Genomic DNA, 22,879 nt, shown 5'->3' with positions numbered 1-22,879 from the left:
TTCCTATGTCCTTAGCCCAATCATCCTCGAGAATTTGCATGGCATTCCGTGGATGTAATTCGGGCGATCAGGATATACTTGAATACTACGGATTCAATTTGTAAGACGGATTCACTGTTTGTGATCACGGATGGCCCTAAGAAGGGGTTGCCTGTTCTGCTGCGACCATCTTTAGATGGATCAGACAGACGGTGGTATAGGCTTATTTTATCTAAGGGTCGGGATCCCCCGTTCCCTGTTAAGGCGCATTCTACTCGGGCGCTTAGAGTTTCCTGGACCTTCCGCCATCAGGCGTCAGTGGTTCAGGTTTTCAAGGCGACTGTTTTAGTAGTCGGTTCATACCTTTACAATATTGTATAAGGTTTATGTGATGGCATCGTCAGATGCCTCTTCTGGCCGCAAGGTTCCTGCAGGCCACTGTTTGAGGAGACTGTTGGTCTACCTCGAGGATTTGTGGGGTAGGTCTCATCTGTTTTCTCGATGAGTCCTTTGATACTTCTGGTTGGCTCCGGTTGGGCCTTCTAGATTGGATTTTGATTCTGTCAATCCCACCCCTCATTTTGTGGCACTGCTTCTGGATGTCCCAGCTCTTGAGAATCAAGAAGACTACGTCTGTCAATGAGCGATAGAGAAAAATGGATTTTTGTAAGATCTTACCGTAAAATCCTTTTCTCTTAAGCTCATTGACAGACGTAGTACCCGCCCCTCTATCATTGAGTTGGGTTGGGTTAAATTCTCTGTTACTGCTTTAGAACAGAACTGATTCCCTGTAGCAGAGAGAGGGAGGATATACCCTCAGGGACTGCCCCTAGGGTGGAGCCAGAACGTTTTGTCTTTCTGCCTAGTCCTACTCCTGCGGAGACAACATAACCCAGCTCTTGAGAATCAAGAAGACTACGTCTGTCAATGAGCTTAAGAGAAAAGGATTTTACGGTAAGATCTTACAAAAATCCATTTTTTCCATCCGTCCAGCGAATCGGATGAGAATGGACAGGCGGTCCATTCTCATCCGATGCCATCCGCTTGCTCAGCGGGGATCAGCGAATCTATCACCCGCTGGGAAAAACGGAGTCCGCCGACGGACTCCACTGTGTGAAAGGGGCCTTATGAATATAACTTGTCTGTAGGAGTCTGTTTTTTGTGTACTCCATGCACACTAGTGTTTTTTTTTTTTTTCTGCTCCTAGAAGCGAAATCATATGATCCTATGTGTTCATGCACACTACTTTAGGTTATTGTCTGTTTTTAAATTTCAGCATCTAGGAGCAAAAAAGAAAAAAAGATTAGTTTTTGTGAGTGTTTTCCTGGCAGAAGAAAAAAAACAAACAAAATGCCACTAAAACGCTATGAACAAACTTTTTTTTTTTTTTTGCACTTTTTTTTTCTTCTTCGTGTACTGTAAAAATGCTAATAAAACATCAATGCGTCTAAAAGCTGCTAATATGCTACTAGAAGTCAGCATAAAAACGACGTTAGTATCAGCATTTTTCATCTAGCGTTTTTTGAGTTTATAAAAAATGCTAGTGTGCATGGAGCCGTAATGTTTACTCTATAAATATTTATTTTGGTCATCCATAGATTTTAAATTCGGCTGTGATGCGAATATCATTTTAGAAGTTAGAAAACGCATGTCGACTTACAAATTAAATTGTCGACTTTTATTTTCTTTTCATCAATGATATATCACGCCTTCGGATTTGTGATTGTTTTGCTGTGCCTTTTGATTGACAGAGACCAATGAATAAATAGATAAAATGATGTACATGAAAGTAGCGAATACGAATATAAATTGGATGATTTCTGTGTGGTATAAAGTAAACCTGTCAGAAAAGCCTCATGAAGCAGCCATTGCAGGCATCTAATAATCTACTAATTGAGTTGTATACCTGGAGCAGCCTTGCTGAAAATGAGTGTCGGGTATCAGAATTCCTTAACTCTGTACTCATTCTAGGTCAGTGATTTGGGAAGTGCTGATACGAAAACATCAGCCTGACTACAGCTAGGGATCTAATCTTCTCAAAAGGAAAGTTCAGCAGTGGCAGCCTACACAGTTAGTGTTTGTAGTGTTTTGTAAACCGCTGCACTTTTTTTTTTTTTTTATTACCTGCAAGGCAAAGGCATAATGTGTGAGTATACATCGCATATTAGAACATTATGTGAAACTTACCTTAAAACAAAGCATTCCATCGATGCAATTCTCATTGCTGGAAACGGCCCCCATTTTCACCCTGTCTTCCTTTCGGGTTCGCGGACTTTGGCTCTGTGACTGGCAGGAGCCACAACGATGTCACTCCCGCGCATGAGCCACCGGTCACGGTGCAGGGTTCTGAAGAAACGTCACGTGCGGCCCTACCTTCAGAGGGCATGCGCCAATGATTTCTCTGGTTGCATGTACAGTAAATATCTCCTAAACGGTGCATGTTTAGGAGATATTTACACAACTTGTATGTAAGCCTTATTAAAACCTTAAATATGATTACTTCCTCTTTAAAGTAATACCTGTTGTCCTGTCAGTGTTGTCACGCTGGAACAGTAAAGGCCTTTGTCCATGGGCTTTGTGCAATAATTGATGGCACCAATTTGAGCCAATTCTGAGATTATTCAGAATTTATTGTGTAGCAATGTTTCCAGGCCTGTGGCCTGATGTGGGTCTGCCATTGTTACCAGTTACCTCTCCAGCCCATGTGAGCTGCTACCCTGGGTGTGAAAACTGAGACATTGACAACTCCGACATCTTTGTTTTGTGGTTTTATTGTAGATAAGGGGATGGGAGAAGGGAATGAGTGGGATACTCCTTAGGCTCAACTAAATACACTTGGGACTTTATCCAGGAAAAATGTCTTGTTAACGCTGCCCCGACGCTAGCCAACGCTCACTGACTCTCACAACACACTGTAACTTGATGGAAGTGCTGAATCCTCGACTTTAAGTCCAGATCCAGGACTGTGGATTATAGAACTACTGACGCTGCGGTACTGCAAAGTCACTGACTCCTTCCCCCCCCCCCCCCCCCCCCCCCAGCCTTGCACTGGCTTGAGGTAATTTGTTGTAGGTTCCTGTATGGCTGCAACTCTCAACTGACACTCTGTACAATTCAGAGCCCAAACTGCAGATGCCCCCTTTAACCTTGAACTCTTCGGGGTTCACTGACTCTGTACCCCCTTTCCTCAGCTAGCTGGCACTGGATCCTAGAACCTCTTCTGGAGTGGTCCCCTCTGACTCTAGGCAGACCTCCAGGGGCAATCCTCAGTACTCACGACCTGTGTAGGCTTTCCTGGGACTGGACCCCTCTCGCTCTCTGCAGGCTCTCGGCACACCGGATCCCCTCAGCTCAACTCAGCACTCTGGATTCCCAGGCGACACCCCGAGACATCCATCTTCCTCAGACAGTAGGAGAGACAGCCGTTCTCTCCCTCCTGGGACTCTGCTCCCGCCAAAGACACCGTGTCACGCACTTTCCCCAAACTTAAATCCACTCCCAGTATCCTTTGTGGCATAATCTGCCTCCTGGAGTAGCTACAAGCTTGAATGTGTCCCCTGATTGGGGTTCCTTCCCTACCCTATAAGAAGCCTCTCATAGGAGCCAGTGGGGATACTTCTCCACTCAGCAAACACATCTGGAACCCAGGACACCCCAACTAACAGAAACCACGGCCCTGCTGTTAGGCAGGCAAGGCCCACTATACATTTACCTAGCACCTACCTGTAGGGTGCTACGCCTGAAAGGTGCCTTTGACCTGCACGATTTGGCTTCCTTCAAGTGTCTTTTGCATTCCTATAGACTTGAAAAGTAATGCAAAACCCATTTAACCGCTTGCCGACCGGCGCACGACTATATACTATGGCGGCCAGCCCCTCACAGGCAAAGTGACGTCGGACTATGTCGCTAGCCTGTGAGGCTCTAGGGAGCGAGCGTGCGCCGCCGGAGGCGCATTCCCGTGTGGTCAAGGACCCTCCCCCGCGCGTGTGTCCGGCGGACCCGATGTCCGCCGGGCACTCGCGATCGTCCGTTACACCGGAAGAAAGGCAGGCGGCTAATGTAAACAAAGCCGCCTGTCATTCTTCCCTGTGTAAGAATGGAGATCACACGGTTCTACTATGTAGGACCGTTGATCTCTGTTCTTACACTAGTAGCCACAGCCAATCACAGTTAGAAACACGCCCCTAGGGACACACTTAACCCCTCCCTCTCCAATAAAGTTAACTCCTTCACTGCTAGTGTCACAGTGCATATGTATAGCATTGATTACTGCAGTAATGTCACTGGTAACCCCAAGTCTCAAAAATGTCAGTCAAGGGTCCGATCTGTCCGCCGCAATGTCGCAGTCCCGCAAAAAAAATCGCAGATCGCCACCATTGCTCGTTAAAAAAAAAAAAAAAGACAAATCTTTCCCTTAGTAAACGCAATAACTTTTGCGCAAACCAATCAAAATACGCTTTTTGCAATTTTTTTTTGGGAATTTCATATAAAAAATGTGAAAAATATTGTTATTTTTGCAAAATTGACGCTCTTTTTTGATTATAGCGCATAATCAAAAAATCGCACAGGTGATCAAATACCACCAAAAGAAAGCTCTGTTTGTGGGGAAAAAAAGGACGTCAAATTTGTTTAGGTACAGTGTTGCACGACCGCGCAATTGTCCGTTAAAGTCACGCAGTGCCGAATCGCAAAATACGCCCTTGTCAGGAAGGGGGTAAAATCTTCAGGGGCTTAAGTGGCGACCGGAATCTGCAGATTTCTGCCACTGTTAGCCGGCACTAGTCGCCCGTGTAGCGCCAATGACATAATTTACCAGGGTAAGATAAAGTAGTAAAAAAAATGAAAACAGAAATGCTTGCAACCATTACATCTAAATTGTGGTAAGGTGAAATATATTACATTTTAAAACCTGTTGTTTTGTGGCTTATCTGAGAATTGAGCAAATTTGTATAGTGGCTGAGGCCTGTTGTAATAGAAGTGTGGTTTCTGTGGGCAGCAGCACCAATTCTGCTCCACATTTTATAATACAACCTTAGAGTATCTGGACATTCTATTCAGCTCTGGATACCTGCATATCACTGTGGATAAATATTTGAACTTTTCATGCATGGGAGTCCCACAAAATGAATATTCTATGTGACACAAGTCTTAAAGTGATTGTAAATTCTCCTTTAAAAAAAAAAATGCAAACCTGTTATACATACAGTATCTCACAAAAGTGAGTACACCCCTCACATTTTTGTAAATATTTTATTATATCTTTTCATGTGACAACACTGAATAAATGACACTTTGCTACAATGTAAAGTAGTGAGTGTACAGCTTGTATAACAGTGTAAATTGGCTGTACTCTCAAAATAACACACAGCCATTAATGTCTAAGGCTCGGTTCACACTGATGCGATGCGGGAAGGCTGCGAATTCGCAGCCTGTTCCCGCATCGCACACACACCCCCGGCAGTTCACACTGCCATATGCGATCCGCTGGGGGTGTCAATGTAATCTTAACGACACCCCCAGTTTGATCGCATATCGCAGTGCGATCGTGCAGTTCGCACAGGATCGGATCGCACAAGTGTGAACCGCTGTGCGATCCGATCCTGATGCGGCAGCAAAAATGCCTCCTGTGCGTGTTTGCTGCGGGTGCGATGCGAATTTAGCCATACAAACTGTATGGCTAAACTCGCACCGCACAGCTGATCGCATGTCATGTCGGAGCAGTGCGCTCCGACATGACATGCGAACCCCGCACACGCAGTAGTGTGAACCGGGGCTAAACCACTGGCAACAAAAGGGAGTGCACCTCTAAGTGGAAATGTCCAAATAAGGGCCCAAAGTGTCAATATTTTGTGTGGCCACCATTATTTTCCAGCACTGCCTTAACCCTCCTGGGCAGTGGTTCTCAACTCTGGTCCTCAGGACCCACTAACAGGCCAGGTTTGCAAGATAACTGAAATAAATCACAGGTGATATAATTTGCTGCTCAGTGATTGCAGTACTCTAGTCTGCATTTCCCCAAGGTAATACTTAAAATCTGGCCTGTTAGTGATCCTGAGGACTGGAGTTGAGAACCACTGCTCTTGGGCATGGAGTTTACCAGAGCTTCACAGGTTGCCACTGGAGTCGTCTTCCACTCCTCTGACGGCAAAACGGAGCTGGTGGATGTTAGAGACCTTGCGCTTCTCCACCTTCCGTTTGAGGATGCCCCACAGATGCCTTATAGGGTTTAAATCTGGAGACATGCTTGGTCAGTCCTTTACCTTTACCCTCCGTTTCTCTAGCAAGGTAGTGGTCGTCTTGGAGGTCATTGTCATGTTGGAATACGAATCTGCGGCCCAGTCTGAAGGGAGGGAGGGGATCATGCTCTGCTTCGGTATGTCACAGTACATGTTGGCATTCATGGTTCCCTCAATGAACTGTAGCTCCCCAGTGCCGGAAGCACTCATGCAGCCCCAGACCATGACCCTCCAACCACCATTCTTGATTGAAGACAAGACACACTTAACTTTGTACTCCTCACCTGGTTGCAGCCACACACCATCTGAACCAAATGAGTTTATCTTGGTCTCCTCAGAACACAGTACATGGTTCCAGTAATTCATGTACTTAGTCTGCTTGTCTTCAAATTGTTTGCGGGCTTTCTTGTGCAGCATCTTCAGAAGAGGCTTCCTTCTGGGAAGACAGCCATGCAGACCAATTTGATGCAGTGTGCGACGCATGATCTGAGCATTGACAGGCTGACCCCACCCCTTCAAGCTCACAAGCAATGCTGGCAGCGCTCATACATCTAGTTCCCAAAGACAACCTCTTAATATGACCTGAGCAATTGCACTCAACTTCTTTGGTTGACCATGACGAGGCCTTTTCTGAGTGGAACCTGTCCTGTTAAACTGCTGTATGGTCTTGGCCATCATGCTGCAGTTCAGTTTCAGGGTTTTGGCAATCTTCTAGCCTAGGCCATCTTTATGTAGAGCAACTATTCTTTTTTTCAGATCCTCAGAGAGTTCTTTGCCATGAGGTGTCATGTTGAACTTCCAGTGACCAGTATGAGAGAGTGAGAGCGATAACACCTAATTTAACACACCTGCTCCCCATTCACACCTGAGACCTTGTAACACTAGCAAGTCACATGACACCAGGGAGAGAAAATGTCTAATTGGGCCCAATTTCGATATTTTCACTTAGGGGTGTACTCCCTTTTGTTGCCAGTGGTTTGGACTTTAATGGCTGTATGTTGAGTTATTTTGAGGGGACAGCAAATTTACACCGTTATGCAAGCTGTACACTCACTACTTTACATTGTAGCAAAGTGTCATTTCTTCAGTGTTGTCACATGAAAAGATATAATATATTTACAAAAATGTGAGGGGTGTACTCACTTTTGTGAGATACTTTACCTCCACTGTGAAGTTGTTTTTGCACAGAGCAGCCCGGATCCTCCTCCTCCTCTGGTCCCTTGTTGCTGTTCTTGGCTCCCACCTCCTATCAAGTGCCCCCACAGCAAGCAGCTTGCTATGGGGGTGTTCTGTGCGAATACTCCAACTTCTCCAAATTCTCCAACAACGTTACTTCCAGTGACTGTACACCAGGAATAATTGGAGATTTCGACCATTTGGTGTTTTCACACAACAAACGTAGCCTATACAGTCCGGTAGATGCTATAGTTAGTGCAGATTGTTTTTCTGTCCGCTAGTTCTTGCTGCCCTGGAGGCGGCTATGTTTTGGTTACTAGCTGGCAGACTAACAATCTCCACTAATTATAGCCTATCGGAGTGTAAAGGCTGCTGGTGTTGTGTGAAAACACCAAGTCGTCGAAATCTTCAATTATTCCTGGTGTACAGTCACAGTAAGTAACGTTGTTGGAGAATTCGGCAAGTTGGAGTTTTTGGGGAGAACAGGGGCACCCGAGCCGAGCTGCAGCTCTCTGTGTCCACTCCAGACATGGAGCTGCCATTCTGCCCCGCCCACTCTCTCTCCTGATTGGCTCACGGGAGCCAATGGCGCTGCGGCCGTCTCTCAGCCAATCAGGAGAGAGATTCCCAGGATGGCAGAGGGACTCCTGGACAGAGATGGGGCTCAGGTAAGTATTAGTGGGTGCTGGGGGGGCTGCTACTCACAGAAGGCTTTTTATCGTCATGCATAGAATGAACTCAACTGCAACTCAAAATGCTTTCACAGTTATGAAACATCCAGGAACCTCTCAGGTCTACACTCAGCATTTCCAGCTCTTAAATGGTCTGAGGAGTAGTCAAGCCTAGCCATGTCTGATATATAGTGAGAAATCATTACAGCAATTCATATATCAATGAGTGGAACCTGTGAAAGCCTTTTGAGTGGATGTTGCTGTCCCCATCTCTTTTCTTGACATATGTTTAACCCCTAATTTGCTGGCTTGATATCCCCTCTGTAGGAGACCTGGCACACAGACTTTTTAATCAGGCTGGTTTATGTAGTTCTTAACCATAGACTTACTCGTCATTATACAGATTCTTGTGCTCCATACCGCTGCAGTAAAATTTTTCACGCATTTCCCTAAAGAAGCTGACATTGCGAAACCGCTTAGAAACAAATGCGCAGTGAACAGTACCATTTATACACATTGAATATTTGGTTGTATAAAATGCTTTTATACCTTTTTTGACAAGTAAATGTTTATATTTTTATATGTAACAAAAGATGCTTTCATTATTTTGTTTGAGCACCTTACAAATCCTGGACCCCACATTTTCTTACTTTAGTTCTCGTTAATTGTGGTCATTTGCACTACAAATCCCATATCCATAGTCTCAGTCCATATAGAGAACGAGCAAGAGGTTATGTTCTACATACCGCGAGACCATTTAGAGGGAGCATAGTCACCTTCGAACAGAGCACAGTAGAAAAGAAAAAAAAAAGAGGCTGAGAGCAATAGAAGATTCCTTTTTTAGTTAAGCATACATGCTTGGAGTTTTCTTTTTTTCTTTTTAAACAAGGTTTAGTGTCACTTTAAGGGAATACAAAACAAATGTTTACTGGAATGAAGGTATAGACTTCCAAGACAGCTCCCCCTCCAGCTGCCAGCACTGACTCACTGCAGCATATGCTAACCACCTCAAGTTCTCTGGGATCTGACACTCTCCCTCCTCCCTTCAATTCATCAGTTAGCAAATCCCCCTCCCGCCTTTTTCTGTGTCCTACACAGTGTTTTTCACATTGAATGCTGTGTTATATATTTATCTACAGTGCAGTTTCATCTCTTCTCCTGTTGCATGAACACACTGTTAGTTTGCGGTTAACCTACAATGTGATGTTTGCACTAGGGTTCGACCGATTATCGGCAAAGCACTTTTCCAGATATATCGGAATCGGCCCCTGAGGTTACCGATATTGCCGATATTTCGGAAAGTGCTTGTACCAGGGTGATGCCTGCAGCTAGAGGCATCACCCCGGTACCGGCATCCATAGCCAACGGTTGGCTGTCTTGTAATGACAACCGATGCGGCTGAGAAACGCGAGGGGACAAGGAGCGCGAGGGGACACCCACCGGGCAACCAGCCCTCATGGCCGCTGTCCTCGGCAGGACACCGCTCAAGACCCGATCAAAGCTGCATTCGACTCTGATCAGGTCTCTATGTAAAAACCCAGAAGTGATGTCATGACATCACTCCCGGGTACTCGGCACCAGAGTAAAAAAAAATTACCGCATTCAAAACAGCCAAACTTGTTTTGAATGCTTTTAAGTGCAGAGGAGGGGTTTGGGGTCATTTAGTCCCCCCAGATCCCTCTACAACAGTACCTGTCAAGTTCTAAAAATAAAAAAATTTTTAAATGTACGAAAATATTGGCCAATACCGATAGTCAATGGCCAAAATATTGGTATCAGCAACGATATTGGTCGATCACTAGTTTGCTCTAACTACTTGCTTGATATCTTGGTGGTTATTGCTCCAATAATATTTGTATATTTGGAAGATGTACTTATGCAAATTTGAGCTGCCTATTGTACTAGTGGTACTAATGTTTACTGTTGGCAGCACATGTTTTAAAAACGTTTATTTCTTCATTTAAAGGAGAAGTAGGGCCAAATCAATTTTGGCCCTACTTCTATGGATCACAGGAGTGCACTTTGTTCTGCACTACTGTTACCCATTTTCATCGATAGCGGGCTAAAGCCAGTTGATGTCACTCTGAAGAGATCGTGACTGTACTGTCGGGCTCCATCCAAAACACCTCAACTGGCAGCTGGCTCAGCCTCTCGGCAAGCTGCTGAGAGCCTGAGCCCACCGCTCCTGCCCCCTCCACAGCCCAGCGCTCCAGTGAGCGCTGGAGGGGTAGAGCAGAGAGCCGGTGACTGACAGTCACCGGCTCTCTGCTTAATAAAGACTGAGAGCTGAGCGATGTTTTTTGATCTAATCTGTTCTCAGAGTAAAGCTGGCAGGGGACATCTGCAGCTTGGATCAGTGCTTGATTTGAGTATGATTTTTTTTTTTTTTTTTTATATCCAAACATATCTTTTAGAGCCGGTTCAAACTGAGGCGATCCGACTTCGGGGGGCGACCTGTGAAGTCGCGTGCACCTATGTGCACCACAACTTCGGCGTGACTTGCAGGGACTTCACATAATGGCAGTCTGTGCAAGTCGCTCCCAGGTTGCCCCGAAGTAGTACAGGACCCTTTTTCTAAGTCAGAGCGACTTGTGTCGCTCCTATTAGAATGGGTCCTGTACTACTCAATGGCGAGCGACCTACTGCGACTTGTCAGGCTCACAAGTCGCCTGACAAGTCGTGCTAGTCTGAATGGGCTCTTAATTGTCTGGCTTCTGTATATCAATTATTTGAAGCCAAAGGGAGCTATTGTTGGTAAATACATATGCATGTTTTGTTTAGTGTAAAAATATTTTCTTGATTACCCTGTATCAATAAAAGGTACTAGATGGATGGCCAGATCTGCATGCATACTCCGACTGGCTTTAAGGGCCAGGATTTAACAGACAAGCTGAGACAAATAGTTGTGATCCTGTGTTTGGAAAGGCAGGGAACTCTGCTGGTAACGAAATAAGCAATATTGTTCTCTTACCCTCCTTATTAATTACTTTCCCTGGGAGCAGTTTTGCACAGGGCTAATAGGCATGTAACTTGTTGACAGGTTAGGCAACTGTCATTGTGTCTGCAGGTGGCTTACAGCTGCATACAGTTGCAGCTAAATTTATTGAAAGCTGTGGGAGTGTCATTGAGCTAAACACTTACAGCTTATGTGTAGTCTGAAAGACAGGCTTGCTTTAAGAAGGCTGCGCAAAGTACATTGACCCATAGCAATTAATATTCAGTTCAGCACTTCCAGTCCTCTTCAGGCAGAACGATGCTTGCATTCTCTGGGAGTCCAGCCTGTCATTGACAACTTCCTCTACCAGGTGCATTAAAGCAAAAGGTGCGCAATGTTTATTTTTTTTTCTTTCTAAAGAATCCACAGCCTCAGCAGAAAAGCCTGTTCACTGCCAGCATGCTACAGAGTTGGACCCTTGCCATTTGGGTGAAACAGTAGTATCATTGCATAGGTCAAACATTCCCCATGTTGAGTCAGACCTATAGCTCTACAATAGGCAAATCGCATGCTCCCTTCTGATTGGAGAGCTCTGGCTCTGACTCAATTTGTGTGTGTGTGTGTGGGGGGGGGGGGGGGGGGGGTAGAGATGTTGGACACATCACTGCTTTTTCACAAAGAGCAAGGGTCCCAATCTGCAGAATACTGGCAGAACACAGGCTTCTTCTACATGGGCTGTTGCTTATTTTGAAAGAGTGCATACGGCAAGACTTTGCGCACCTTTTTGTGATGCTCTTTTTTAGCTGATTAAACTGAAGTTTGAGTTTAGCTTTACAGCAGACATTTCAGTAAATGCAAAGGCTGTTAGTGAGAGCTGACCCCTATACTCTTGTATAAATCACCTGCTGATAATCTATCCTAAGGGTACCTATAAGGAAAAAAATTAGATGGTTGGATCACAGGGAAAGGTAAATGTTTAAGCACATGTGGACTACACTTGACTAAGAAAAGGTTTATCAGTTTTTGAATGGAACAGTGCAGTGTGAGGTATGGGTCAGCAGTGACTTGTGCAAACAAAAAAACCAACACAAGTGTGTGATTATATGTATTTGTATGTATATAATATGAACCAAACAAAGCAATTCTCAATAACATATGCTAGTATTTTAATATTTTTCATCTTGTTTGTGTGTGTGTGTAGCTTGTATACATTTCCAGTATTTCTGTCTGGCCTGTATTTTCCACACTCCTGACAGACAAAGCTTCTTCTAGAGCCCGATGGGTACCCTTTGTGTTTGTCTAGGAGCATGAAATGTGCAGTGATATTTGTTTAAAATGTATTTTTTTTTTGGTCTCATTGAAATGTACAGAGAATCACTTAAAAATACAGTTGTTGATAATTCAAGTCTTGCCATAAAACCATAGCAATCACACCAAATGCAGTAACCCTGGTATCAGCCAGTATTGACCTTGCTGAAGTTAGGCCAGCACAAGATGGATTTTGACTGGTGTTTTTTTTTTTTTTTTTTTTTTTTTTTTACTGCCTTCTTGCACTGGTGTGTTGTTAAAGGATAAGTTTATCTTTGAAATGTGTAACATGTTCCAGCTCCTGCCCCCCCTCCCCCCTCCATATCAGATTATATACATTGTATTTGGTGTTCTTACATTAAAAGTGCAATGCTCCAAGAAGTCGATTTCTGTTTAGATGCTTGCTTTTCACCGCATGTCACTTTGTCCTGTTTTTAGTAAGCCCAACAAGGTCATAAATCAACATTTTTTTGTGATAGAATTGAGGATCATTTTGCGATCACTAACCCTTCCTTAATTTAATGCACAATTTTATGCATTGATACTATGTTTGAATTGATGCTAGTCTACTTTTCTTTTGCAGTGCAGGAAGAGGGACTGTGGGAAAATGGGCTTTCCTATGAGTGTCGAACTCTACTCTTCAAGGCCATTCACAATCTTTTGGAAAGGTAAGATATTTGCTTACATTGGGAATATATTCGATCACTGATCACAGCATATGAATAGCTGGATAGATCACTGATCACAGCATATGAATAGCTGGGTAGATACTGCCAGACAAGTATAAAATCAAAGGTAACTGTGAGAACCTCCTCACAGATTAGAAATACTAGTGGAGATATATATATATATATATATATATATATATATATATATATATATATATATATATTATATCACTTTTCATGTTGATTAGGTTTATTGTATAAATTTATACTCGTGACATAATAGTTTTTAAAGATCAATTCTAGCTTTGTTATTTTTTGGCATAGTTACATTGGTCCATCTGCTAGTCACTGAAGTAGACACCACTACGTCAGTGTTCTTCACTTGTTTCCGAATTCTGTGCTGAACGGCTGGCCTGATGCATTGTAAACACAGGAGGTCGGCTGCCCAGCCCACGTGCCATTCAGAGAATACTTTTATCTTTTCTGAATAAATACAAAGCATTCTGTGATTGATTGGTCAAGTGGAGAGAAGGGGCGGTGATGCTGTGCACGCCACCTTGTCCAATCAAAGAATGCTTTGCAAATTCTCTAAATGGCGCCCATGTTCAGAATACATCAGGCTGGCAGCTCAGCACAGGACCTGGAAGCAAGTGGAGATCACTGGAGTAGCCGTGGCTCCTTCAGTGGTTTTCAGCTTCCAGTGACATTGGCTGGGTATAGTATTTACAGTACCTCACAGAAGTGAGTACACCCTCCAAATTTTATAAATATTTTATTATATCTTTTCATGTGACAACACTGAAGAAATGTCACTTTGCTATAATCTAAAGTAGTGAGTGTACAGCTTGTATAACTGTGTAAATTTGATGTCCCCTCAAAATAACTCAACATGCAGCCATTAATGTCTAAACCGCTAATAACAAATGTGAGTACACCCCTTAGTTAAAATGTCCAAATTGGGCCCAATTAGCCATTTCCCTCCCCGATGTCGTGTTACAAGGTCGCAGGTGTGTTAAATTTGGTGTTATCACTCTCACTCTCTCATACTGGTCACTGGAAGTTCAACACCTCATGGCAAAGAACTCTGAAAATCCGGGAAAAAAAAAAAAAAAAGATTTTTATTTTTTTTGCTCTACATAAAGATGGCCTAGGCTATAAGAAGATTGCCAATACCCTGAAACTGAGCTGCAGCATGGAGGCCAAGACCATACAACGGTTTAACAGGACAGGTTCCACTCGGAACCGGAAAAGAGAAATGGACAGAGGGCGCACCAGCCTAGCGCATTATCTTTAAAACAATTTATTGTAATAGACATGTATACCAATTATACTCACAAAACGATTATGAAACACGAGCAATAAGCAATGAGGGACCACCAGGGGTCTCCACTGGGCATCCTCAGCTGCCGCAGGCCGTGGAAGGATGTAGACCTCCAAAAAAATGCTTACGCGTTTTGGGGTGTCCCCCCTTCATCAGGGCCCGCAAACAGTTTGCTGAAGACAAGCAGACTAAGGACATTACTGGAACCATGCAGGGGTGGGGAACCTTTTTTCTGCCAAGGGCCATTTGGGTATTTATAAAATCATTCGGGGGCCGTACAAAATTATCAACTTAAAAATGTGCCTGTTATATTTGGTCAAACATTTAAATTAACTCACCCCTAATGTGATGGCTGCAACTGCTTCTCTTTGAGGTGTGTGATGTTAGCTGGTATTGATGATGTTGCTGCTCGCAACTGGTTTTCCAGGTTTGCGTCGGTCAGTCTGGAGCGCAGTCGACTCTTTGTGGTGGTAAGTTTTGAAAAGAACTGCTGGCGGGTACTGCTCGTGGGTACAGCTGGCTGGTACTGCTGTGAGTACTGCTGACGGCAAGTGCTGGCTAGCAGCGGGGCCGCGCTGGAGGAAGAGGCAATGTTTCCTGTATTGGTCACAGGCGGAGTGCATTTGATATCACTTCGCCTGGGACTCACTCAGACTGTCGGAACAGAGCTGAAACTATACAGGAAGAATGGGCTCCATTCTGACAGATCAGCTGAGAGACACAGATTCAGCTGCACGGGGGGCCGGACCACCCCTGGTCTAATGAGACCAAGATAAACGTATTTGTTTCAGATGGTATCAAGCGTGTGTGGCGGCAATGAGGTGAGGCGTACAAAGATAAGTGTGTCTTGCCTTCAGTCAAGCATGGTGGTGGGAGTGTCATGGTCTGGGGCTGTATGAGTGCTGCCAGCACTGTGGAGCTACAGTTCATTAAGGGAGCCATGAATGCCAACATGTACTGTGACATACTGAAGCAGAGCATGATCCCCTCCCTTCAGAGACTGGTACACAGGGCAGTATTCCAACATAACGATCTTAAAGACACCTCCAAGACAACAACTGCCTTGCCAAAGAAGTGGAGGGTAAAGGTGATGGACTGGCCAAGCATGTCTCCAGACCTAAACCCTATTGAGCATCTGTGGGGCATTCTCAAATGGAAGGTCTAGGAGCGCAAGGTCTCTAACATCCACCAGCTCCGTGATGTCATCATGGAGGAGTGGAAGAGGACTCCAGTGGCAACCTGTGAAGATCTGGTGAAAACCATCTCCAAGAGGGTTAAGGCAGTGCTGTAAAATAATGGTGGCCACACAAAATATTGACACTTTGGGCCCTAATTTGGACATTTCCACTTGGGGGTGTACTCACTTTTGTTGGCAGCAGTTTAGACATTAATGGCTGTGTGTCTTATTTTGAGGGGACAGCAAATTTACACTGTTATACAAGCTGTACACTCACTACTTGACATTGTAGCAAAGTGTCATTTCTTCAGCGTTTGTCACATGAAAAGATATAATAAAATATTTACATAAATGTGAGGGGTTTACTCACATTTGTAAGATACTGTACATATTTATATTGGCCCAGTCTAAAAAAATATACCATAGCTGGAGTTAATATTAACATGGAAAATTTACCACAATGGAAATTTAAATGAGGGGTAGATTATTTAGGTTTGCAATGTTTGATCTGTTGCCTGCCAAATTAGTATTTCTTTCCAGGCACACTTTGATTTCTTTCTTTTTTTTCCCTTACTACTGTTTGTATGAGCATATAAATGCATTGTGGTTAGTTCGAACAGACATTTGTGACAACATGCAGCATCTGATTTTAAGCTTATTGATCCCTCATACATACATTCTAGGGGCAGTCATTTTTAAACTCCGGCCATCTAGTAGTAAGTAACGTTACTGAGGTATGAGGCAGCCATGCCCCATTTATGGATTGACCTCACTAGGATCCACATCTCACACCCTAGTAATCTTCACTGTGGGCCACTTCTCAGCAACCTTGGTAGAGGGCACATTTCTCACATCATATACTGCAAAGATAAGGGTACTCCTTACCCCTATGCATACCAGCAATGCAGAAGTGATGGACGCTTGTCTCTGATCTCATTTGCCCCACAGCAATATGCAGAAGAATGCCAAAGCCACAGTCTTCTGCTGTTTTATTGTAAAAATTGCATCAAAATGTTGATCCGGCACAGTCTTAGCTCAAATATGCCTTTTATTCCAGTTTATTCCAAAAAAAATACCTGTCAAGAGAAATGTGTACATTGCTTCTGAAAATGCTAGTTCTCTGGCTGACCTAGTGACTCTAATATTGTGAGTTACTAATCAGGAAAAGTGTTTTAACTGAACAGATTTTAGTGGATGCATCCTTTTCATGGTTAGTAATTGAGAAAGTACTGAAGCCAGAGAATAAATATGATAGTCAACCAGAATTTTCATAGGGTGGACTTCAATGGCAGCTTCTGTATTGCCTCTGCACATAATTCCTTTAAATGCTAATGAACAAGGTAGATGAAGGCTCTGCTGGCCCAATGTTTGATGTGAGCTTTCAATGAGCTTAGTTGCAGCTTACGTTTGGGCAGCTGTAGCTTCCATTTGCATATCACACACCTATCACAGTTTTGGGACTTTATTAGATGTCACCTCACACATACTCAAGTGAATTTATAGTGGATTTACCCAACATCACCCATTAGTGATTTAATTTAGGGTTAAATCTCACATCAAACACCTGTAACTTTGTTAGGGGTCACTGCTCTTAAAACACTTAAATGACCTTGTGTCACCCCCCGTGTCCTATTCTAGTGACCTCAACAGAAGTCACTCCTCGCGTCATATTCTAGTGACCTCATTAGGGGGCCCACATCTCATTAATTTTTTACTATTTCTCAAGACTACCCCCAGGGGGGTCCCTCTTATAGAGGTCATGTTTTCCATAATTCCATAGATTTAAACATTTGTAAACATTAAAATTTTTAGAAAATCCCAGTATTCATTTACCTGTAAGTCCCCTAAAGACATTTGGGAAAAATATTATTGGTTATTTTTTTTTTTTCAAGGACACACTTTTCAAACACTGCTGTTGTAAATCTGTACCTCATGCTCTAGTGTCTTCAGCTGCTTTGTGCTTCATTGTCCTCCTTAGCGTTCCTTAGGCCTCATTTACATCAAGACAATCTGTTATGAGTATGTTCAACACACAGATGTTAATGGGCATGTGTCGCAGTTTAATGTACAGGGACTGCTAGCGCACCACAATTGACTAGAAATCAGACCTGCACCATTTTTGTTAACGTAGTGCACTTCAACATGCTGTAGTACATTACTGTGTGTTGCTATGCGCTGCAAAACATGCATGTTCCCTTTGTGCATTGTAGAGCTATTCATTTTCAATGCCACCCCAACACATTAACGTGTGTATGGTGCATTTCTGTGTGCTACTGCAATGCACAGATATAAAAGGCCCTTTCACATTTTTGCCAGCAATTATTCAGTTTTTTGTGCTGACTGGTGTGTATAGCGGGCTGTAAATCCGGGCCCGCATCCTTTACAACTGATGTCTCAACACTGTCAGCGAAATTGCCCGCTGACAGCTGAATGTAAACAAAAGAACGCTGGTATTAACAAATAAAAACTGTGTGGGGGTCCCTACTCATTCACATGAGGGTGGGCAGGATCAGAGGTGCGCGCCCCCCCCCCCATGTTGAGGGCATGTGGCCTGTTATGGTTCAGGAAGGAAGGGGGGCGCTTGCTTTTTGACCTAGAATTGGGGGGGGGGCATGCACTTTTTTTTTTTCTTTCCTTTTAATTGCCAGCATCCTTTTTTATTTACATTCAGCTGTCAGCAGGGAACAGCGTATGAGTCATCCATTGTTAAGGACACAGCTATTTACTGGTTGTTAAGGACTTCGGCGACCAAGTTTAGGAGCGTTCAGTGCTTTTTTCTGCCGGCAAATCTCTCCCAAAACACACACACACACACACACCTTTTTTTCCCTGCTTTTAAGTCCTGGTTCACACTGGTGCGATTTGTTATACGATTTTAAAAGGTTAAAAGTGACACACTATTGTCGGCAATAGAACTGTTCAAATTGTTGCGACTCAAGTTGCAGCAACTTTGAAAAATGTTTCTGCACTACTTTTTTGGTATTTCATTGTGATGTGCATAGATTTCTGTTAAATGAAGTCGCAAGCCACAATGAAATTGGAGGTCCAAATCGCACTGATCTGCGACTTTGAAATAAAGCTGAAGAAGCTTGATTTCCAAGCCACACTGGTGCGAACCAGGGCTAACCGCTGGAGTTTCATAAACGCTTCAAGATTAAAATAGTGTGCATGGACACATAGGATAACACTATTTTGCTTCTAGAGGCAGAACAAAAAAATGCTCAAAAGCTGCTGCTAGGAGCATTTTTTTAAGCTAGTGTGCATGGCGCCTTAGGCCTCATGCACACTGGACATTTTTACAGCTGCTGTTTTTGGCTTCTGGCATTTTTTTTTCTACAGCCTGTAAACTCCTCAGCATGTTTAGGTGTCCATGCACACAGACTTTTATCAGCATTTTTGGCTAGAGCATTTTCTGGCTGGAAAAAAACCCTGAACTAGTGGGTCTTGAGAGTTTTTGAGCTGTAAAAACAATGTAATGCCGGTAAGCGTGGCTAATTGGCGTTTTGCAAAAAAAAAAAAAAAGCTGACGCTGAAAAGAAAAAGAAAAAAGGCTAATGCAAAAAAAAAAACACTTACATTTTTAACACAGTGATGCTACTGGCATTTTTATAACGTCTAGTTATTAAAATTTAGGGAAGAAATGATCTATGCAATCTAAGCACTATAATTAGGGCGCAGCCAGAAAAAAAAAACGACTTATTGTGTTCGCGATGGGATTCATTGTAGCTAGTCATTTTTGTTCTGATAAAAGTTCTCTCAAAATATGACTTTACTATATTTTATCCTTTCTAGATGTTTGCTGGATAAAAGTTTTGTGCGAATTGGAAAATGGTTTGTGAAGCCTTGTGAGAGGGAGGAAAAAAACCTGTCCAAAAGGTAAATACCAGGCTTCTAAGAGAAGGTTCTGTAGGCTTGCCCTTGTGGAAGATGTCTGTTATCCGCTCTGATGGTATACACTTTTGTTGTCCAGCCTGCTCTGCAGAGGTTCCCAAGAAGCACACAAGCAGTCGTGGCTTCTGATGCTAGAGTTTATTTTATGTTCTTTAGTATAAATGCCATGCTTAATCAGATGTAAAATAAGTCACAATCCTAATATTCTTTTCTGTCTTATTAGATCTTGTTCTTGAAAAATACATATCCAAAGCTGCTGTAATTATGGGAAATATTTGGCTTTTTTCTTATCTGCTTGCTGCATGCATGAATCAAGTAAAATTGAAATACTGTATATAGATTGAAGTTTGTCCACTGACAGGCCTTTTTCTCCAGCAAGCATTCAGATGTCAAATATTTTGTTGATAAATGTCACTGTCTGAAGGGTTTTGGTTGTGAAGGGATCAGCACATCTAAACACGATAAATGTTGCAGCACCTTCCCTTGTGTATATATTAGTATGACATTTTTATAAGAGTTGATGTGATAGAGACACTATTGTGTTGAGTGGCGCTTATAGTGTTTGTCTTCCTGCCAGTGTGCAATGCAGAGTTGTGTGGAGCTCCATAAATTTTGAGGAAAACCTACATTTCCCTCCGTTTCTCTTTTCTGTCTTCTGATTGGTGTAAGAATCAAAGTATGTTCTCATTTTGCAGTCTGCTACTTTGTGTGTATCAGTGCGCATACATGTGTTTTCCTCCTCAGTGTTGTAATTATGCATAGGCTGACATGGAGACATTAGCTGTTGCTATGGCAACCTGGTTTAAGTCGACAAGTTCCTGGCATGATGTCATTAGGACAGCATCCCCCTCCCATCTATCTCCCTGCATGCAGAGAGTGATTCTGATTATTCCAGCCAATCTAACCCCCAACTACAGTATGTCTGTTCACGTGCCCTTGCTGGAATAGCAAGATTTCCCCGGGGCTACATGAAGCACCTTTGAGAACATGTAACCAGACAAGCCCACTTTTGTCTTTAAGCTGATAAAGCTGAACGTGATTTTAGGATTTCATAGAGAAATTCAGTATTGTGTGAATTCTTCACCAAGAAACAATACATTGGTGAAAATACGTAAGACCTCGCTGTATCTGGACAGACTACTGTGTCAGCATTATTCATGGCCTCCCCTTTCCTCTATTCAGTGAATATAGTACCATAAAAAAGCTGTCCATGGCTACTGTGCCTTGTACTTCTTTATATGTGGATATTGTGTTCTGCGTAGATATATTATTAGTCTGACAGTTGTGGAAGGTATCATTATTTCCCCAGACAGCTGTCTTATCTGCTATTTATTTCTCCCTACACTTCAGGTGATTATACAATAGAATCCCCCTAAGAGGGATGAGTTGAGGACAGGTACTAAGCAGCAGTGAGTTTTTCAATAACTATGGGCCTTTCCTTTTTGTCCTCAGCGAGAACCTCTCCTGCTCATTTACCTTTTTTCTCCATGGAGAAAGCAGTGTTTGCACAAGTGTGGAGATTGCTCAACACCAGCCCGTGTATCTCATCAACCAACATCATCTCCACCTGGCTCAGACGTCCCACACACCATGCCAAGGTGAGCTCGGCTGAGACCGTGTCCCTTTCACCCAAAGGACTACTTTGTAAAGTCATCTCTTTGTATATTGTTGGGTAGAATGGTAAACAAAGCGGTCTAGTCCTAAAAAAAGAGTTCCACGTAAAACAAAGATTTCAGTTTTGGATGAACTGGTGCCAGAATTTGTATCTCTCTTGGATATTCAAGGTGGAGAGTATAGTTCAGTATAAAGCCCAGTAAAGCCTTTTATATTTGTACAGGTGGTAGGAGGGATCTCCCACCACCGTCTTAAAAACCTGTAACACAGAATCAACCTTTGCGCTAGTCTACATAAAATAGAATGGTAACACTGTCTTTCCAGCCAAGGGAAGGTTGAATGTGTTGCTAATTTTATGAATCAATATATATGCCTACTTAATTGCGAAATACATAGAAAGTGGCTTTAATATATCACTTTTCTTTTTTTTTTTTTTTTTTTTTATCAGTGATCCTGAGCCCTTATGGATTGAGTGGTACCCTAACTGGGCATGCTTCTAAAACCTCTGACCCCACCACCCGCAAACTTCTGGAGGAATGGCGACCTTTCTACCCTACTGTGTTGTCTGCCAGAAAGGAACAGGAAGATCAGGAAATGCTTTATGATGATGACTTTCCTGCAGCAGTGGAAGTAATTGTGGGTAAGGAGCTATTGTTGAGACTACAGATTTATAGATGCTAGACTTTAAGGTTTTGTCGTATAGTTTTAATTCTGGTATAAATCACGTGTGTTATATAATGTTTTATCATAAAATTTTAATGTGTGTTAAAGTTCACGTTAAAACATGCAAAGAAGAATCAAAATGCATTCTAGTGCTTTACTACATGTTAAATCACCTCATGTGCATTAGCACATTGTGTGCCATTTATTTTGAAACTCACCTTAACCTTCATAGACCACCCAGCTGTGACTTAACCTGGCCATACAGTACATGGATCGAAATTTGGCTGGTTCAGCAGGGAACATCTGAATTTAGATGCATGTTTGGGCAGGTTGGCTGTACATCAGTTCATCGGTTGATTGGCTTGTGTACAAGTAGCCTGTTGGAAAATTTTCTCCCAAACAGCCCTGCCTCTGTCTGAATACAATAGCGCAGTGGGAGAATTTCCCCATCTACTTCGAGTGTATGAATGAAGTAATTTTCTTTCATGCAATCTGCAGGTATAAAGAAAAAAAAGACTCATGTATGGCCAGTCTTACAGTGCACAGTAATACACTACTGTGTGCTGAAATGCAGTGCATCTGAAAAAAATCTGTATGTTCATTTTTTTGTCCGTTCCTATGCATTGGCAACCCATTCTATTCAAAATGAGTGGGCTGCCTTAACGCAACATGTTAATTTGCGACAACATATGTGAATGCAGTCCACAAGAAAACGGGGAAGTGTGAATCCAGCTTTAAAAATAATTAACTCTTACTGGCAAATAATGTAGACAAGCAATGAAATATAACTTTTTTTTTTCTCCCCCGTTTGTTAGGTGGTGTTCGGATGGTGTACCCCTCAGCATTTGTTCTTATAGCGCATAGTGATCTGCCTGTTCCACCCAGCACTGGAGCCTCTGTGCATAATACCACAACAATACAGCAAAACACAGCTGCTACTAAAGACCCCAGCCCATGTAGAATGCCCCTTACTCCACCAACTTCACCAGATCAGACTGTACCTGGTAAGAGTGATAATGTGAAAGGTGTTGCATGACCTTTTATGTAAAAACGGTTGAAAAATAAAACATTGATAATCCAGAAACACACATACTGCTTATAGAGATTAAATCCAGTTTGTTTTACTTAAAGGTTATTTAAACTCAAGAACAAAAAAAATGAATATTTTGCATCTTGCCAGTCCTTATATGTGATGATTGCATTACTTTCATTTTTCAGGCTAAGAATATATACAGTATGT

General features: G+C 42.9%; 1 protein-coding gene across 1 annotated transcript in view; it reads left to right on the top strand.

The window, feature by feature from the left end:
* The window catches only part of MED13L (mediator complex subunit 13L), a 310,651-nt gene that overhangs the window by 146,361 nt on the left and 141,411 nt on the right, over nucleotides 1–22,879 (top strand). The window contains exons 3-7 of the mRNA XM_082258705.1: nucleotides 12,889–12,973; nucleotides 19,264–19,347; nucleotides 20,815–20,960; nucleotides 21,425–21,616; nucleotides 22,455–22,643. Coding sequence (XP_082114831.1) covers nucleotides 12,889–12,973; nucleotides 19,264–19,347; nucleotides 20,815–20,960; nucleotides 21,425–21,616; nucleotides 22,455–22,643 — 696 coding nt within the window. The remainder of the gene's footprint in view (nucleotides 1–12,888; nucleotides 12,974–19,263; nucleotides 19,348–20,814; nucleotides 20,961–21,424; nucleotides 21,617–22,454; nucleotides 22,644–22,879) is intronic.

The sequence above is a fragment of the Pelophylax lessonae genome, assembly GCF_965119305.1.
Source record: "Pelophylax lessonae genome assembly, chromosome: 1".
Lineage (NCBI taxonomy): Eukaryota > Metazoa > Chordata > Amphibia > Anura > Ranidae > Pelophylax > Pelophylax lessonae.
Note: the sequence above shows the minus strand (reverse complement) of the source record. Positions and strands in the feature narration are given on the sequence as shown.